Raw genomic sequence first — 19,258 nt, 5'->3', positions numbered from 1 at the left:
AGAGTGTGTGTACAGAGGAGTCAGAGTTGTTTTTTGGTCAGTTTTATTTTCAACAAAGGTCGTCAAGAACGTCACTGAGGAAGGACCTGGACGGAGGCCGGGCTGCCCCGAGGCAGCCTGGAATGTGTAAACCGTTGGCTCCTGAGTCCTTCGTTGGGGAAGATACAGCCTTGTGGTTCATCAGCTGGCTGTAAATTGCTCACATCGTTGGGCCTGGTTAATTATTTTGTCTGTTTTCCTTACTCCGCTTGTCAAGGAATTTCCCTGGCCTCTTACTATCACACCACCCCACTCTCAGGTTCCCACAGTACAGCACCTGTCTTCAAGCTAGGTTGAGGTCATGGGGCTGTTTCTGGCCAAGGACAGGAGCAGAACTCATGTTTGTCACCTCCAGGGTGAGGCGGTTAAAAATCAATGTGCTCAAGAGCTCCTAGAACTCAACACTAATGCCCTGGCTGGTGTGGCTCAGTGGACTGAGCACCAGCCTGAGAACAACAGGGTCGCTGGTTTGAGTCCCAGTCAGGGCACATGCCTGGGTTGTGGGCCAGGTCCCCAGTAGGGGGTGTGCAAGGGGCAATTACACAGATGTTTCTCTCTCTTCCTCTCTCCCTTCCCCTCTGTCTAAAAATAAATAAATACATATATTTAAAAGAACTCAACAATAAGGAGGTAAACAACTGAATTAAAGAACGGGCAGAGGACCCAAACAGACGTTTCTCCAAAGAGGACACACACGGCCAACAGACGCGGGAAAAGGTGCTCCGCATCCCAAGTCCCCAGGGAGGTGCCAGTCAAAGGAGCCCGCACGTCACTCCCACCAGGAGGCCAGAGCCGAAAACCGAAGAAGGACAGGTACTGGCCAGGGTGCAGACGGACAGCCCCTGCTGCTCAGCTGCCTCGGGGTGTGCGGGCCAGACTTCGGGACGCCGCACGTGGCGTTCCCATGCCGCCCAGCAGCGCCACGCCTGTGCACACGCCCCGGGCATCTGGAACGTGTGTCCACACAAACACAAGCGCACGTGGGCTCACAGCGGTGTCAGCCGCAGTCGCTGAGCGGTCGACCCACGTAACAGAGCACTATTCAGCCACAAAGAGAAGTGAAGGGCCAGCGCGTGTGTGCACGTGGGCACCCTTGAAAACACGACACGAAGCCGGAGAGCACAGACACAGGAGCCCATGCAGTACGTGGTCCTGCTGTACGCAATGTCCCTCCGCCTTCTCCCAGGAAGGGCGCCTCCTCTTTGTCCTCCCTGAGGGCCACCTGGACACACACAACACCTGGACAGCTGGGCACAGGCCCGGACCACAGGAGGGCCCCACACCGTCCAGAGGGGTGAGCTCTGGGGCCTGGCAGGGCCCACACAGGGGACGCTCTGGGCAGAAAAGGGCTGGCCCCACACTGCAGGCTGAGGAAAGGTCAGCAGGGCAGAGAGCAGGCTCCTATTCCACAGAACGTGTTCCAGTCCAGGACGTCCAGTAGGGGAGCAAGGGAAACCTGCTCATCCCAGCTTGAGTTGGTACCGCCCCTTGCCCTGGGGGGAGCCCCACCACTTGTCCACTGACCACAACCCACGTGGGGTGGGACTGAGGGAGCAGGGGACTCGGCCCAGCCAGGTGTGGGAAGGTGGGGGCCCCCAGGGAAGGTGCACCCAGAGGGCCCCCGGCAGACCTCAGGGGGCTGGGAGGAGGCAGTGCACAGGACTCAAGCACAAAGGGCTCGGCTCTGGCTTGTGCAGGGGACCAGACCAGGGAGCTGGACAGGGACCAGGCTCTGAGCTTGAGGGGAAATCCCCTGCAGGGCTGAGTCAGGGCTCGAAGGAGGGTCTGAACCACCAGAATGTCCCCGCCTATAGACTGTGACCGGTGGGACCCAGCAGGGAGCTGGAATGCTTTCGGCCAGTAGTCTGGAGGGAGTGTCCATCCACCTGGGTCTGGGTGCCCAAGACTACTTGGGAGGGGCACAGGCTGCCCTGTGGCCAAGGGCCCTCAATACAGTGACCACCCCTCCTCCACCCCCACCATAGCCTGGTAACATCACACAGAAGAGAGTGTGGCACACCCAGCCTCTGCCTGCCTGCCCACAGGCCTGCCCTCAGCAGGGGGTCCCAGCAGGGGTGCTGGTGGGAGGAGTGTCCTCACCTGGCCTACAGTCATACAGCCTCAACTACCTGCTGGAAAACAAGGGGTAGTCAAGGCCAGGCAGGTCAGCGTGGCCCTGATGAGGAGCAGCTGTCAGCTGCGGCAGCCAGCAGAAACCACAGTCCCCAGCAGTGAGCTCACGGTGGACACATTCTCGGCAAACTTGAGCACGTCATGTGGGTGGACACCTCATGGGTTCCCAGAACCCCCTCTTCAGGCCACACCCCCCTCCCCACAATGGCACAGCCCTCATCCTGGGCAGGGCCCCAGCTCCTCGCCCAACCCTGTCACTGACCTAGGCCCCAACCCGTTACTGAAGGACCTCCGCACTCCATCCCTCTAAACGTTATCTTTGGTCTCAGTCAAAACCACCGTGTGCCCCGGTTTCTCATTCAAGGGCCTCTCGCAGGGATCAGAGCCCAGTTCTGGACTCTATTCCGGGGCGCTGGGTGATCTGCCCTCAGTGTGAAGGGGGGGTGCACAGGCTGGACCTACACCAGGACTGCTAGCGTGGGCCGATCTTTCCTCAGAGCTCACCAGGCACCAGCCGCTGCGGCAGACACCTCTCACGTGCTCACCTGCACCACTGCCCCATTTGACAGGTGTGGAAGCCAAGGCACAGAAGGGCTCAGCCAGTGCCAGGGTCAAGCAGCTGACCACTGGCCCTGACAGGGTTTGGACAGGTCCCTCCTCTCCTTTCCTTCCACGTGCCAGGCACTGCTCTTCCATAGTAACTTGGAGGATGCTGCACCCAATTTGAAAATTTGGGGTTCCAACAGGAAGTGCAGGCACCCACGACCCCAGGAGCTGGCAGAGCCTTAACACAGGCCAGGACGTCCTGTCTGCTTCCGTGTCCAGTGTGCGCCTTTTTGGTCAGAGACTTCACAGCCTTCGCTGGGAGAGACGGCTGCTCACCATGCTCAGCCCCTTCTGGGACAACAGTGCCCTTCCTGTGCTGGCAGGGCAGGGCCCTCTGGCAGCTGCCGTGTCCCAGGTGACACTCACGGGACAGGCGGCACCTGTGTCCCAGGTAGCTCGGGGCCAGAGGCTTGGGCCAGGGCCTGGCCCAGCTAGCTCTGAGGCTGCCCTCGCCCCGCAGAAACGTTGCCATACGAGGGGAAGGCCAACCTGGGGTGATGACCCTGAGACGTCCGTTCACCAGCAGACACCTGTGAGAGCACGAGGGGTGGCCAGAGGAAACCTGCACCGCACACTGCCCCTCTGGGACCCCTGCACGGAGCTGATGCCACAGGGAAGGCCGGGGGGGCAGCGGTGCCCCACCCGGGCGCAGCAGGGGTGGTGTGGCTGTGCTCCGACTGCCCAGAGGGCACACAGAAACTTCCAAACGCACGGCCTCCCTGCACACGGTCCCAGCGGCGTTGGGGTCAGAGTGGATGGGCAGTGCAGGGGCCCCTGGCACAGCCAGCCCCCTTCCCTCCGGGCCCCACAGGTTGCAGGTCCCCTTTCCAGGTACTCCTGGCTCTGAGGGGGCAACAGGTACTCTGGGGCTTTGAGGCCCCCTCACCTCCTTCTTGGCGAGGCTGGGCAGAGGGAGCCCTGAGCTGGAGCCAGACCAAGGGCTCTACACAGGCCCTTCCACGGCTCCCGTGGCCGGCCCCTGCGTGTCCACACCCTCCTGAGGCTTCTTCCTCTCCCCTCTGTAGGGCGTGGGATGGGACAGGCTCACAGACGGCCCTGGCCCTTGGCTCCTCCACCCCTGCATGCTTCAGTGGAGATGACCCCCTCCCGTGTGACCCGCAGGCAGCCCGGCCGCTCTGCTGGAAGTAAGTTCAGGCTCTGAGTCAGACCGGCGGCGCTGGCGGCCTTCCCGGGGCCAGCAGGCCTGACGGCAGCTCCTGGGAAGGGGAACTGAGAGTGGGGGTTTATGCTTTATTTCTCATCCCCTCTTCCCAGTGGTTTTCTTGCTCTTGTTCTCACACAGCTGCGTTCTGATGAGCACAAGGGCAGGAGCTGCATCTCCACAGGAGAAGCGCCCTCCAGGGGATGCGTGGCAGCCAGGAGAGCCGGCTCTGGCGAGAGGGAGCAGAGGGGCACATGGGAGAGGGCGGTTGGGCTCCCAGCCTAAGCCGGAGTGACCAGCACCGCCCCCACACCCCTGACCCCGCTACCTCCTGGCAGGGCTCTGCCCCTCCTGAAACCCAGCAAAGCCAGCACCTCCAGGAGGACCAGGGAAAGGCTTTCCTCCCCCCTCAGGACCCACTTCTGAGCCTGGAAAGTCTGAGCGGATGCTGGCAGCCCCAGAGCCTTGTGGCTGCACGGCCCGGCTCCCAGCCTCGCCATGGCCTAGTTTGCGCCGGGTGCAGTGGAAATGTGGGTCAGCGTTAGCTCATCTGGCCCGAGGCCAGAGCCAGGGGAAGGAAGCACGAGGAGCCAGGCTGCCTGGGGGCCCCAGCCCCACGGGGGCCACTCCACCCCAGTAGAGCCCCTGCTGCAGCCACCACTTCCTCACCACTCAGCTAGAGGGAGGGACCCTGGCACACGAGCCTCTCGAGGTCCCCCAGGCACCCGCCCAGGGCCCCTCATTAATCTTTTCATGCTGTGACTCCATTGGACACTTGGTCTGGCTGGGTTGTCGCCAAAGGCAGGCACCCATTCTCCCCAGCCCACCTCACCCCCACAAGCCACACCTACCTGGGCTGACCCGGAGGGCCCCTCACCCACAGCACCCAAGCCTGGCACCTTCACTCTGGCCTGCCCAGGCACCCCAGTGCTCCTGGGCTCCAGGGGCTCCACTGCTGAAGGGCCGAGCGCTTGTACTCCAGGAGGGCACCCTGGAGTTGCACCTGCCGCAGTGGGAAGTCGCTTGGGGGCGCAGAGCTGAGACACAGCAGAGCCAACAGTGCCTGGCTGCCCTTGGTGAAGGGCCCACTTCCCTTCCTCCTAGGAATTCCCAAAAGCTGAAGGCTGTCCTAAAGCAAAGGAAGGAGGCCTTGCTCTGAATGATTTAAATCAGGGGTGTCGAACTCATTTTCACCGGAGGCCACATCAGCCTTGCGGTTGCCTTCAAAGGGCTGAAATAATTTTAGGACCGTATAAATGTAACTACTCCTTAACTGTTAAGGAGCTGAAATTACATTCGGCCCTTTGAAGGCAACCACGAGGCTGATGTGGCCCTTGGTGAAAATGAGTTTGACACCCCTGATTAAAACAAAGGGCCAGCCCCCCCCAACCACCCACAAGTGAGAGGGAAGAGCGAGGGAGCTTCCAGCACCGTCGCATCCGGCCAGTGAAATGGTGGGGCAGGGCCGTGCAGCCCAGCTCCGGGTCCGGGAGCCCTGTGTTGGGATGGGGGTTGGGGGGGGTGGGAGTGCAAGGCATCCACCCTCTGACCAGGCGAGCCCAGTGTCCTCTGGGAAGGGATGGCCTAGGGGGACGGGGGACAGGGCACCCTCAGGCAGATCACCTATGCCTTGCCCCCACCAATTCTATTGTCAAGACACACACACACAAAACCTGTTTCTGAACTAATTTTACACTTTCAGAAAAGCTGCAAAAATGGCAGCACCCCCTGTACCCTCCAGCCAACTTCCCCTAACAGCGTTGGTACTTTGTCCACCCCATCCCCGCACAGCCATCAAAACCAGGACATTGAAGCCAACACCCGAGCTACCAGGTGCAGCCCTCGTCCAGATTCCACTGGCCTTCCTGCTCGTGCCCCTCCACCCCTCAGGGCCCGTGCTGCATCACGACCATGTCTCCCTCGACCCACGGTCTCAGGCGGTTTGAGGGGTGCCAGTCAGCTCCTGCGCTGGGGCCTGTCTGCCACCCTCAGGCCTGGAGTGAGGCTGGTTTGGTCGGGATTCCCACGGGAGCAAGGGAGGTCCGTCCTGCCGGGGGCAGGTCAGAGGCCGTGCTCCTGTGCCGGCATGTGCATCGCTGCGTGAAGACCTGGTGACAAGTCCTCCAGGTCAGCCGCGTGGGCCTGGGGCTGGCGGGGTGCAAACGGAGATGTGGGTGGGCGGGTCACTCTGGCTGCCACGTGGAAGGAGCATGGCCCAGCTTCCCCGGGGCCTCTGCAGGGCGGCACTGTCCTGACTCCCTCTTCCTGGCTCCGCCGACTCTGCAGATCCTGCCATCCCTGCTCCGGAGGCCCATGGAGGCTGAGGCTGCCCACCCTCCCGCTTACCCACCATGCTCCGCCCCAACACAACCTGTGCCTCCTCAATCCCAGACCATGAAGCCCCACGTGGACAGGAGCCTGGTGCCCAGCACAGGCTCGGCTGTCTAGAGAAGAAGTAGCCTTCTCCTGCTGGGAGTCAGAGAGGCCAGGAGATTCCAGCTAATAACTCACCAGCTGTGTGGCCTTAGAGGGTTACTTGGCTTCTCTGGGCCTTGGCTTCCCCTCCTCTGGCAGCATGGGTCTGACAACAAATCTCTAAAGGGCCGTGTGGGCTGTCTCAACTTCTCACGTCTACCGTTACACCGGGAAAGCAGCCACGGGCTGTGTCCCACCACGCCAGTGGCCTGATGCGCCCATGGAAGCCCGAGGTGGGCTGCAGGAGGCAAAGCTCTGCGAGTGCCAGCGGAGGGCTCGCCGGCGCTGTGCCCTCCACGTGGGCCTCCACTCTCCCCTCCCCTCCCCTCAACCCCGTCAGCCCTCTGGGGGCACAGGACAGCCAGGCCAGGGAAAAGCTGCGCATTTGCTGATGGAAAGAGTGTGTTACTGCAAGACAGAAAACATCAACAAGGCCTGGAGTTCCCATCTGAAACCCTGGCCACAGGACTGAGCAGTGCCATCCGAGGGCCAGAGGGGCACTCTGCCCCAGGCAGCCCAGCCCAGCTGCAGTCACGGGCAGCACAGAGGAATCAGTGCTCACGTCACCCACACGCCCCAGGCAAGGAGAACATGATGAAGAGGCCAGCGAGCTGACCGCAGCTCGGAGACAGGCCGCCAGACTGACGTCAAGGGGAGGCCGAGCGCCGAGGAAACAGGAGGGTGCGGAGCGTGTGCTGACCTGTGCGTGAAATAGTTAACAGCTGAGCTGTGGGTCAGGAACGTCCGTGTGCCAAACACGGACGCCACACGCATAAAGCCGCGGGGAAGGTCAGACCGGAGCCAACCAGTGCAGACCCAGGGACTCTCCCTGGGTCTCCTCACGGCCAGGCTCCTGGCAACTGAGCAACACAAACACAAAGGGATACGGGTGCAGAAACTGGTCTGCACATCCCTCAGAGAGGAAGCATAGTATTTTCTATCAGGCCACGATGCTATGTGCTTAATCTAAAAAAGTATATTAATGAAAATGATCTATTCTAATCCAATAAAATTTTAAATAAATAACAAAATATGTTGCACACACATCCCCCATATTAACAGTCGGTAACTAAGAGACACATTCCTCACTAACCCTTCGATAAAACAGGAAACCAAATCTGAGCACGAGAACTTTCTGAAAAGCTACGGAAATGTAAACATACCCTGGCTGAGCCGGGGGTCGATGACACGTCCTCAGAAGCTCAGGGGAAGGAGCAGCAGGGAGGGACTGTGTGTCCACTGGAGGAAGTCAGAATGAGGACAATAAAAAAACGTTTTAAAAAGTAGAAAGAGGAGCCCTGGCTGGCGTAGCTCAGTGGATTGAGCGCCGGCTGCGAACCAGGTATCGCAGGTTCAATTCCCAGTCAGGGCACATGCCTGGGTTGCAGGCCATGGCTCCTAGCAACCACACATTGATGTTTCTCTATCTCTCTCTTTCTCTCTCCCCTCTCTAAAAAAAAAAAAACAAAAAAAAAAAAAAAAGTAGAAAGAGGGAATAATGAAGATAGAACCAGAAATTAAGCAGAAAACAAGTAACTAAAAGGAGAAACGACAGTGTTCTTTCTAAAAGCGAATCAAAGAGACGCCCCTCGCCCTGCTGGCGATGGTTAAGAAATGCAGTCTCTACCGAGAACCCGTGTGGAGTCTGGAGACCCACCTGTGGCTAGGAGTGACAAGTGCCCGCAGAGAGAAAGGACGGAGAGAATGCTACGGTGCCACAGCCTGGCCACCTGGGGCAGCCCTCTGAAAATCAGGGGCAAACAGGTAATTTTATGCTGACTATACATTACCAAAATAACAAAACAGGGGGAAACATGAATAGGCAAACACAAGAAACCGGAAAGGTGACCGATGGTGGACGAATAAAGCAAAGCTCCAGGAGCAGATGTTTACAACTTAAGGTGATGATGCAACCCTAAATTGGAAAAGAAGTTATTCCAGTGTTATTTTAACTTTTCCAAGACAAATTTGAAAAGACAAAATAGTTTCTAATTCATCTCAGGAAACCAGTATAATTTAATACAAAAACCTGATGTACTACAAAAAAAAAAACCTACAGAAAAGGACCACTTACAAATGCAGACAAGGGAGAACGTAAGCACGGGAGGAGCAGAGAGCCAGGGAGAAGCGGGCAGGACTGCCCGTCAGGGCTCCGCAGGCCCGCACAGGCCCGAGGGCGGCTCCGTGACGGATTGATGTGGTTGAGAAACAGCACAGAAAACTCTGAGAACCAAATCAGTAAGCACCGACAAGAAACGCGACAAACTCAGCAATCATAGTTAGTAACACGAACTGAAATGGGAAAAGAAGTGACTCTGCACACAGTAGGGGCCGAGGTCCTACACAGAAACCGAAAACTGTTCCAAGGAAGTCAAATAAATTACATAAACATCAAGAAATAATAGACAAATTTTTTGTGCTGATAGCATGATTGCAAACCTAGAGACTTCCCTTTACCCTAATTAAGAAAAGTTAAAAACCAATGAGAAACTTTGACACGAGATGAGCATACAAACATGAGTAGCTTCCCACTGCTCCGGCACCAGGCGCCCAGGAAAGGGAAGTGGCGAAGACACGTGTGCACAGCAGTGACTGTGTAGTGAGGGCAGAGGTGCCGTGACCAGCAGCCCCAGCAACAGGGAGACGCCAAGGCCAGAGGCATCCCTTGCTCCTGCACCCAGCAGCCGCTCTGCTCCCACGGCTCAGGGGCAGTGCCCTCCACCCGCCCCTGCTCCCCCTCCAGGGGCTCAGAAACACCCCGCCCGGCCTGCCAGAGGCCAAAGCGGTGAAGAACGAGAGGAATGGCTGCCCTCCTCCAAGGCTGCGTCTTCCAAGTGGCCCACGCCACCCTGGTTGTCTTCCCTCGGGAAGAAGCTTCCACACCGGCGAGCTCTGAATCGAGTCAACACACAGGCAGGCGAGCACGTGCGGTCTTCCCGGAAACCGCCGGACAGGCCAGAGTGACAGCTTTCTGGGAAGGCTTCTCTGAAAGAGTTCCAGCCCAGTTCTGCTCCGGGCAGGGACCGACAGGCGGCTGGTTTTCACCATGAATGTGTGCTGTGGACTTTCCAGGCCTCTGCAGAGCTGGACAGTGGGGGTGAGCGTAGGGTAAACTTGAACACCTCACAGCTGACGAGGGTGTGGAGAAACTGGACCCCTGTGCACTGGGGGTGGGAGTGTGCAACGGCAGAGTCACTGTGGAAAAGTGCAGGGTCCTCAGAAAACCAAGTGCAACTGCCGCATCAGAGAGAAAACACAGTGTCCTCACTTCCAGGTACTCACCAAAAGGACGGAAAGCAGGGACTCACACAGATATCTGCACACCCACGCTCGCAGCAGCGCTACTCACCACAGACAAAACATGGAGCCCACCCAAGTGTCAGTGGGCGTACGAACAGATAAGCAAGATGCGGTCCATCCGTACAATGAGGTACTGTTCAGCCTCAGAAAGGAAGGAAATCCTGGCACATGTTACCACAAGGGTGAACCTTGAAGACTTCACTGCAAGGCTTCCAGTCACAAAGGACAAATACTGCTACAATTCCACTTATGTGCAGTCCCTAGGTGGTCAGTTTCGTAAAGGAAGGAGGACGGTGGGAGCCAGGGGCTGGGGCTGGAGGACGGGGGTGAGTGTTCGGTGGGGACACGATGAAGATGGGAGGACAGATGGTGGGGACGGCTGCAGAAAAGTGTGGACGCATCGGACTCCACTGAGCTGTGCGCTGAGAAATGGTTAAACTGGTGAAGAAAAACAAGCAAACAAAAACACCTCATAACTCGCTGCTCTGTCCTTAGCAAGATCCAGACAGTTTTCTTGGTAAGAACCACAAATCCTCTCTAAAACCGCGTCAAGCCTTTGGCAAATCGCACAAGGCTGGTCCCGAGTCTGGGCTGGTTGGTCGCATGTTGACGACGTGCCTGCAAACTCACCCTTGTTTAATGCCAGGGAGCCTGGGGTGCAACAGACCTGCAGAACCTGTGGTGACGCTGAGGACTCACTGCACTGAAAACGTCTGTTTTCATTATTTTTGCCTGTTTTCTCTTTTACAAAGGGTAGCATTTTCAGAAGCCCCGGCTCCTCCACTGGGCGAAGACGCCATGGCAACGGCGACCAGACAGAGACGCCCTGTGTTCCTGGGGGCCGAGCACGCACAGAGGCAGGCAGATCTGCACTCCCAGCCAGAGAGGCACACGGTCCAGGTCTGCGGCTCCGCACTGCGGCCCGGCCTCTTCGGAAAAGTGGAGCTGGAGGTCAGCACCATGCTAGGCCAGAGTTCTGGGTCCTCTGACCCCAGTATGGTCGAAGGGGCCATGCTTACAGAGCGATCTTGCAGGCAAGACCTCCACTGGGCATGAACTGTGGTGTGAGAGGAGAGGGGGTGTGGGTGGCGTGGGTGTGGGGCTCCCTTGCTCAGCACCTCCCTGATCCTGGATGGCAGAGGCTGCAAAGCTAAGCCCAGGATCCAGGATTCCCGATGGGTCAGAAGTGCTTGGAGAAACCTGAGTCCAGTGGAGCTGAGCTGGGAGCTGGAGGGAGGTTGGAAGATTCCCGGGCAGCTGGTGGCTTTGGAAGCTCAGCCCAGTCTGTCCAGCCCTCACAGCTCTGTAAGCGGCTGGCACTTGAGGCAAACACCAATGCCTACACTAGGAGAGCTCCTGGTGTGACCAGGTACTCCTCTGGCCAAGAGCTTGGGAGGGCTCCCTGAGACCTGTGGGGGAGGATGCAGTGGAGACTCCTTTGGGTGAGGAAACTGGGAGTGCCCCAGCCCCGCGCGGGCACAGGAAGAGTTGCTGAGATGGAGGGGTGGGCTAAGGCCAAGGCTGGGAAGCTTAGCCTGTGGGACTGGAGCAGCCCTGGGAAAGCTGTGTGCCGTCTGCGGTGTCTGGCAGGAACACCCCTGGTAAATGTCTGCTGAGGGTGTGAGTGAGCAGACAAATGGGTGCCTGTGTGGCTGGCAGGTCCCCCGGGAAGCCAGACACCAGGCCCAAGTCTGTGTGCTTGGGAGGAGCCCGCCGGCCCCCCTGCCCAAGCCAGGCTCGGGGAGCGCCTTGAAAAGAGCCCTTGTGAGCCAGGCCTAGAAGGCCCTTCGGCCAGAACCCAAACGGAGAGGAAGGCAAGGTTTCCCCGCTCCAGCTGGAAGCTGAGCCCCCAGGGCGTCCTGGGTCCTGGGCTGCACGGCAGGGCCACGACAGGGACAGAGGACGACGACACAAGGCTCCCCCAGAGCTCCCTGTATAGCAGGCCCCTCCTCAGCAACCCACAAACTCAGGCCCCTGGACGCCACACAGCCCTGCGGCCAGTCTGAGCAGCACAGACCCCACTCCCCCCCCGTTGGGAAGGACTTCACAACTGCCCCAAGCCCACCATGGCAGCACCCTTGGGTTAAAGACACCTTTTAAAACTGCAACTGTCCTTTGAGGCAGGGCCCACAGTGCTCACCCTGTGCTCACACTCACGTGAGCTACAGGAGGCGCTGGGGTCTGGGGTCCGGGGAGAGGGGATGCCTGCTGCAGCTGTTCGAGCCATGGGGGAGCGGTGCAGATAGGGAGAGTTGGGGTGGGGACTGCTGGCCGACAGCCACACCCCTGAGCCTCATTCCCCTAAAAACACCTCAGGGTGACTGACCACAGAGTGACTTACAGTAAGGGACCCTGGCATCAGTGTCAACCAGTTCACAATGCACGGACTGAATAACAGAATTCGATTTACAAAACGCATGCTGTCCATCCACAGCTCCTCACCCAAAGCCTTGGGGGACAGGGCTTTGTCTACTGAGGTCACTTCTGTGTCCTCACTGCTCAGCCCAAAAGGTGCTCAACACTTAATCCTCAGCAGGAGCAGGATGTAGCACCCCGGTTTGCAAGGGGGAGCCCAAGGGTCAGCGGTCTGCAGCAGAGTCCAGGAATCACAGAGTGAGCCTATTCCCTACCAGCCAGGCTCCCCACCTGAGGCCCAGCCCAGACCAGAGGGCCACAGGTCACCTGTCCCAGGGTCTTCCTCTGTGCCCCTCTCTGAGCACAGTGAATAACTGGGTCCCTTCCCCATCCCATTGTGTCCCAAGATCCCCCTCAGGCATGACCATGAGGAGGGGCATTCCACCAGGAAAGGAAGCCCTGGCCACTCTCCTCCCAGGGCCCTCTCCCCCCGGGCCCAGACCTGTCTCTTGGCCTTTGGTCCCCACGGGCAGCACATCCCAGGTGGGGCCCCGCAGAGCTGCAGAGCCTTTCCACGTGGGTGGGGGGTGTGCGGGGGGGGGGGGGCTGGCGGAGCCGCCTCCTGATGATGTTGGGCTGCCTTCCTGCTGTCCTGGGCCTCCTGTAAAAAGGGGAGAGCCACTGAGCAGTGGGTGAGACCTGGAAGGAGCCTGCGTGAATGCAGGGAGAGGGAGTGAGGTGTGCCGGCCCCCTGCGTCTGTCCTCAAACCCAGGGCCACCACTTCTCCAAAGAGAACAAGACATCAGAGCTGGAAGACGCCACCTGCTGCTTGATGGCACTCCCGCCGGTCTGCGGGGTTTCCCAGGGCTGGGGGCGCATCCACGCCATCCACCCGGGCACCAGAGCACGGCCCTTCTCCAGCGAGGGCCGCACAGATGGCGACCAGCACGACGCACCTGTCCACCAGGCACCGGAGCAGAAGGGGGAGATGGGCGCGCAGGCAGAGCCAGGCCACTTTTCCCACAAGGTCTTCTTTTGGAAGAATGTGTTTGTTTTCGTAAAACATGCTATTTCTGTTCCCATGTGGCAGGTTTGCTTTCGTTATTTTTAAGTGAGTGGAGTGTTCTGGACGATGCTGCGTAACCCACACAGAAGAGGTTCTGGGCGTGAGGGCCCTGAGCCCACGTCTGAGAGCCGTGGGGTCAGGCCGTGTCTGCCCGAGGGCCTGCAGCACCAACAGCCCCAGTCACTTCTCTGAGCCTGTGCTGCTGATCTGAAACACAGGTGACGGCACTCGCTTCGCTTGCACTCTGTTCTGGCTGACCCTATTAATTTTCTCTCTGGTTTTGAGTACAGGAAACACAAACACGGCTCCAAAAGTCAGGATGCTTCTGTTTAGTGCCTCCCCGGGGGGTTCAGAAGAGCAGGACCACCCTCTGCCCCCCCTCCTAGTTCCCAGACCTCGTGACTCGGGTTCCAGGAACCAGCTCCCGACAGCGAACAGTGACAGACTGCAGGACCTGTCAGCATGTCCTGCGTGCCAAGCACTCTTGACACTGTGCGCCTCGGAGGGAGGTGGGTTGGGGCGGCGGCCCCCTGCTGAGGGAGCCTGCAGTCTTTCAGGAGCGAGTTGGGTGGGGGTGGGGTGGCCTTTCTGTGGCTCACCCTGAGCACTGGCCGCGGGGTTCGGACCCCCTCAGAGGGCGGCGGCGGTGGCGGCCCCGGCCAGCAGTGTGGCTGGCACGTCCCTGTGCAGCACTGTGCTGTGAAGGAGGCAGCTGTGTTGGAAGCAACCAGAGCCCTCAGGCCCCACTTCCCAGCTGGCCTCCAACACTCGCGCTACCCTCAGGCTGTGACTGTGGCTGTAACCCGCTGGCTCTGGCACCACCTCCAGGGAGACACTGGGAAGGCCTGATGGGAAAGCAGAGCAGGAGGGAGAGGAGAGGGAGGCGTGGGCGGGAGGGAGGAAAGACAAAGAAAGGGGTGCGGCGGCTGGCAGACACCCGACCAGGGAGGAGAGTGACCTCAGCGCTGGAGAAGCCTCTACTCAGCCTCAGACGCCGGGCGGCCGGGCAGCTCCAGGGCACCGAAGTCCCTCTCTTTCCCCCACCTCCTACCGTCCGCGCTCTGCAGGCCACAGTGGGGGGCCTGGGGCCTCCGTGACCAGCAGAGTGCCATCCTCGGCATAAACTAGAGCTCTGGGCTCTTGCTGGGACCGTCCCAGGCCACAGCCCAGCTGCCTGGCTTCCTGCTGCTCCCACTGGGTGAGTACCGTGTGTGCACCTCTGTCCCCGATCCCTGTATCACCTGGGTCTCCTGGCGCTTTGCCCCGCCAAGAAGCCATGTGGTCCCGGCCATAGTGAGCCTGTAAGTCTGCCCTCCCGATTCTGGGTTCCCTCGGGCGGCAGTGCCAGAGGTGTGCTATCGGGAATGCCGTGCCCGGGCACCAAGGCCCTAGACCTGCTGGGCACCCTGGGGTCCTAGAGACATGCCTGCAAGTCCAGCTGTAACCTGACTAGCTCCACTTTCCGGAGTGGAGATCAGGCCCAGCCTGAGCCCAGAGGTGGAGCAGGGAAGGGATATTCAGGGGCTGCCCCCAGGTCCCTGTCCAGCAGGCACACTGGGGGCCAGTGGAGCCACCACATGGCCCTCTCCCTCCCCTCCTAGGTGATGGGAACTCAGACCCTGGCCACCACCCTGGGCACGGCCCTCTGGGCTCTCCTCCTGGCCACACTTGGCTCCGTGGCCGGCCAGCCACTGAGGGGAGACTCCATGTGCACAGCCCGGCCCCTGGCCAAGTACAGCATCACCTTCACGGGCAAATGGAGCCAGACGGCCTTTCCCAAGCAGTACCCACTCTTCCGGCCACCCGCACAGTGGTCTTCCCTGCTGGGTAAGCACAGCCCCAGCCACCTGCTCTTGGCGTCCACCCGGGAGGGCACAGTCACCTGACAGCTGCACCACACTTCACAGTTTGGAGGGCCCTCTTATCCAATTCACTTCAGTGCAAGAAATATTTGCTGGGCACCTGCTGCATGCTGGTCAGTGATGACCTGGGCTCTGGGGATGTGGGCAGGGTGTCAGAGCCGTGGGGAGGGCTGCTGAACACTGGTCCACATCAGCAAGGTGCCTGGGCAGCATGAGGCCACAGGACATCCACATGCAACGGGTGGGGAGGAGGGGCGTGTCCACTCGGGATGGCTGCTCACACGGCGAGGGGCCCACAGGGGCAGCGCACAGCTCCGACTACAGCATGTGGCGGGAGAGCCAGTATGCCAGCAACGGGCTGAGGGACTTCGCAGAGCGGGGCGAGGCCTGGGCCCTGATGAAGGAGATCGAGGCGGCTGGGGAGAAGCTACAGAGTGTGCATGAGGTGTTCTCGGCGCCCGCCGTGCCCAGCGGCACAGGACAGACCTCCACGGAGTTTGAGGCCCACGCCAGGCACTCGCTCGTGAGTGGCAGATGGTGGGAGGGTGGGCAGAGGCGCGGGCCGTGCCGGCCACCTTGCTGAGCTCCCGGCCCCCCAGGTGTCCTTCGTGGTCCGGATCGTGCCCAGCCCTGACTGGTTCGTGGGCGTGGACAGTCTGGACCTGTGCGACGGGAACCGCTGGAGGGAGCAGGTCTCCGTGGACCTTTATCCACATGACGCCGGGACAGACAGTGGCTTCACCTTCTCCTCCCCCAACTTTGCAACCATCCCACAGGACACAGTGACCCAGGTGAGGGGACAACGGGAAGGCCACTCAGGGCAGCTCCCATTGCCCAGCTTTGTCCCTTGTCTGGACGGCACCCCTTCCCTAGAGTCCCAGTGAGCAGGGGTGAGGCCCTGCCAGGAGGGAGCGGGCTGCATTGTAGGATGGGGGGCGCAGTGGTGGCCTGGAGAAGGCTGGTCCCCTTCCCAGGCTGTGGGCCAGGTACCCCAGTGCGTGTGGAGGCCCAGGCCGGGGTGTCTCCACACTGCCCTGCTGGCCGTCACTAGCTCCTGCCTGGGCCAAGCACACAGCAGGTGCAGGTGGGCTCCTGGGTTCCCAGTCCGTGCTGACACCCCTTCTCCATGTCCCCCCAGATAACATCCTCCTCTCCTAGCCACCCGGCAAACTCCTTCTATTACCCACGGCTGAAGGCCCTGCCCCCCATCGCCAGGGTGACCCTGGTGCGGCTCCGGCAGAGCCCCAGAGCCTACGTCCCGCCAGCCATAGACCTGGCAGGCAGGAGCAACGAGATCGTGGACAGCCTCTCGGGTAAGCCCAGGTCCCACCCCCAGCGCCACACTCCCTGCCCTCAACAGTCCTAGGGCTAAGCACTCAGGCTCGAGGGAGCCGCCAAGCCCGCCACTGGTCAGCATGTGCCAAGGCATGTGCTCTGCCTCCACTGCCATGGGCAGCTACTGATCCCCAGTCCCCTGCACCAGGCTCTCACCTCCTACCCTTGGAATAACATTGAAAGGGAGTGTCCCAAGAGGGACCATCTGGGAAGTGGCAGTAATGACACCTGGCACCCACCAGTCTCCTAGAGGTGGCCCACATGTGACCCCACAAGGGGCAATGGTCCAGGGACCAGGTCCTGTCGCCTGGCCCCGCAGTGCTCCCCTGCCGCAGCTCCAACTTGTAACTGAGATCACCCCATTCTAAACCAGGCTCTCGGGTGTGACACGTCCACCCCCGGGCTGGGCCAGGCCGCCAGGCACACCAGGGTGTCAGGGAGTCACACCAGCGACAGGCCACTGGTGCTCAGACAGCCTGGGGCCACGTGCACCTGTGTCTCTGAGCAACTTCAAAAACGGGTTCGGGGAGAGACCTCGGAGGTTCTGGGGACTCCAGCTACACAAGGTGATGTGGGCTCTAGGGGTTCGAGGTGTTCTGTGAGGATGGCTAGGACTCTGGGAGATTTGGCAGTTGGTTGATTCAAACTGCAAACTAAGGACTAAACTCTTGCCCAACACGTGTAAGGGAAAGATTTTTACACACCTATAGCCCAGAAGCGAGGTAGGAGGGAGGTCCCGGCCCCCCATCAGACGTGTGCCCACGTGTGGCCTGTGTCACAGCTGACAGGAAGGGCTTCGCTGAGTGGACTCCTCTGTGCCCTCCATGGCAAAGGAGACGGTGGGGGTGTCAGTCGAGGGAGCACTGCCCACCAGGGCGGGGACCGGTGTGCCGGGTGCTAGGCAAGCCCGGGGGCCGACAGGCCCCCCGGCAGGGTCAGCTCCGAAGCACGTCAGTGACTGGACCGGCAGCAGGAGGGCGAGGCCCTCAGCGTGGGCCTCGCTGCAGGGAGTTTCACAGCAGGAGCGCTCCCCTCACTCCTCTGGGTGTGAGAACATGTCTGAGAGTCCCTGGGGCACCCCCACCACGGTGTCAGAGTTGGTCCCCAAAGCCCCGCAGAGTAGAGACTTGAGCACAGCGTCAGGCTCTTGGCATCGAAACATGAACTCAGGTCATTTTAGTGGTTCCTTACGAGGTGAGTTTGGTGGCACCTTCTTGCAGCCAGCTCTGAACCAAGCTGAGAAAAGCAAGCATTTCCTCTCCACTCCAAAGTCTGGAGCTGGTCTCATGGGATGAACACAACCCGGGGGTCCCCTCCGCCACCAGCTCCTCCGCCACATGGCTCACGGGTCTCGTCTGTGCTTGGTCTAGCTCCAGAAACGCCACTGGACTGCGAGGTCTCCCTCTGGTCATCCTGGGGACTGTGTGGAGGTCCTTGTGGGAAGCTGGGAGCCAAGACCAGGACACGCTATGTCCGTGTACAGCCTGCCAACCATGGGGCACCCTGCCCTGAGCTCGAAGAGGAGGTGGAGTGCATTCCTGACAACTGTGTGTGAGCCCAGGCCCCACAGGCCCAACCGTGGTGTGGGGGGCCACACAGTGAGCTGGCCAAGCTGGCAGCTTCGTCACCTCTGAGCTCCACTGCTGACCAGCCCTCTGCACAGACATGCCCACGGGCCAGAGGGGATGTCACGAACAGGCGCTTCCTTTCTGCAAGTTGTCCCTCACGGCCCCTCATCCTAAGGTCCGCCTTCGTGGGGACTCACAAGTCTGCTCCAAGTCAGGTCCAGTGTATTGACCACCATGCGGGCCACTGTCCTCCATGCAGAGGATGTGAGCACACAGCCTGGTAAGGCGCCCGGCAGGCCCGCCATGCACCCCAGGCCCAGGAGCCCCTTGCCCCTTGCGCTGGCTGTGAAATACCTCGGTCCTGGTGCCCAAGTGGCCACTGGCACAGGAGCCCTGCACCACACCTGCTGCTTGAAGCGAGGCTGCCACCAGACACCCGCTGCTCCTGGCATCCAAACAGGTGACACCATGGGAGATGAATAAAGGGGGCAGGCTGGGACACCTCGCCTGGCATTGTCACGTGACTGATCTGTGCACTTGAATAAAGACTGTCTGTTTCCTGATGTCGGTGGCTATCGTCTGCATTTCTCAGACGGGCACTGGGCGAGGGCAGGGTGAGCAGACACAGGGCTGCCCACCAGCCCCCAGTGTAGGGTCTTCCCACAGACTTCACAGAAGAGCACGTGGCACATGCCAGAATAGTGTAAAAATGGTGTGCAGGCCCACTGCACACACCCAGTGCACCTGGCGGCTGCTGATGGCACAAGACCGGGGAGTACAGGCAGCACCCCAGGCTGCAGAGCACCAGGGCCCCGACCTCACAGACGGTCCTGGCCCTCGTCTGACATCGGTGCTCGCAACCTCTTGCTACCAGTGTGGACCCTTCAGGGGCTTCCGTGTGAGTGCAGTGGAGGCTGGGCCGGGCCCTCAGAGGACAGTGGGAGATGGGACACCGTCAGGCCATCGTTCTTCCTGTCGCTTGGGTTCCTGCAGAATCAGACGCACCACCCTCCCCTGCCCTGCAGGCCCTGCTTTCTTGTCCATCCTGCGGCAACATGCCTGGAAAGGGTTCCCCATGTCCTGACTCCAGACTCTGCCCTCCGTGCAAGCTCCTCCTTCACGCTGTTGAGGGCCCAGTACTCCCCCCCGCACCACCGCACCAGGGCCATGTGCCTTGCCCATCTTCCTAGCCCTCTCAGAAATAGGGTTTTCAGCTCCCCTACCTGATGCATCAAGTTCCTTTGGCCCCCAGGCCCCCGCCCATCCCCCCACTGGCTGGGTGATGCCCTTCCCCTCCCTCCCTGACACACCTCCCCACAAACTCAGGCTCCTCCCTCTGCTACTGACGCTCCCTCG

The 19,258-nt window shown here is 60.3% G+C and overlaps 1 protein-coding gene and 1 long non-coding RNA gene across 2 annotated transcripts; one reads left to right on the top strand and one right to left on the bottom strand.

Moving 5' to 3' along the window:
- The first annotated feature begins 14,072 nt into the window (after positions 1–14,072).
- SPON2 (spondin 2) lies at positions 14,073–18,465 on the top strand. Its single transcript, XM_028503826.2, has 6 exons — positions 14,073–14,335; positions 14,739–14,964; positions 15,299–15,522; positions 15,599–15,790; positions 16,138–16,312; positions 17,705–18,465. Exons 2-6 carry the CDS (start codon positions 14,742–14,744, stop codon positions 17,887–17,889), a joined length of 999 nt encoding a protein of 332 aa, XP_028359627.1. The 5' UTR covers positions 14,073–14,335; positions 14,739–14,741; the 3' UTR covers positions 17,890–18,465.
- LOC118498854 lies at positions 14,824–15,302 on the bottom strand. The gene is made up of 2 exons (XR_004901337.1): positions 15,025–15,302; positions 14,824–14,989 (listed from the first exon to the last, which is right to left on the bottom strand). It is a non-coding gene; the product is annotated as an uncharacterized LOC118498854 (long non-coding RNA).
- Positions 18,466–19,258: the final 793 nt, after the last annotated feature.

Source organism: Phyllostomus discolor, chromosome 1, assembly GCF_004126475.2.
Source record: "Phyllostomus discolor isolate MPI-MPIP mPhyDis1 chromosome 1, mPhyDis1.pri.v3, whole genome shotgun sequence".
In the NCBI taxonomy this organism is placed as follows: Eukaryota; Metazoa; Chordata; class Mammalia; order Chiroptera; family Phyllostomidae; genus Phyllostomus; species Phyllostomus discolor.
This window is presented reverse-complemented; position numbering and strand designations above follow the sequence as displayed.

Bases quoted from the DNA above. Each gene is read 5' to 3' on its own strand.
- SPON2 (XM_028503826.2), top strand. From the start codon at position 14,742: ATGGGAACTCAGACCCTGGCCACCACCCTGGGCACGGCCCTCTGGGCT. The intron at 14,965-15,298 runs GTAAGCACAGCC...AGGGGCCCACAG, and splicing joins ACAGTGGTCTTCCCTGCTGG to GGGCAGCGCACAGCTCCGAC. The intron at 15,523-15,598 runs GTGAGTGGCAGA...CCGGCCCCCCAG, and splicing joins CCCACGCCAGGCACTCGCTC to GTGTCCTTCGTGGTCCGGAT.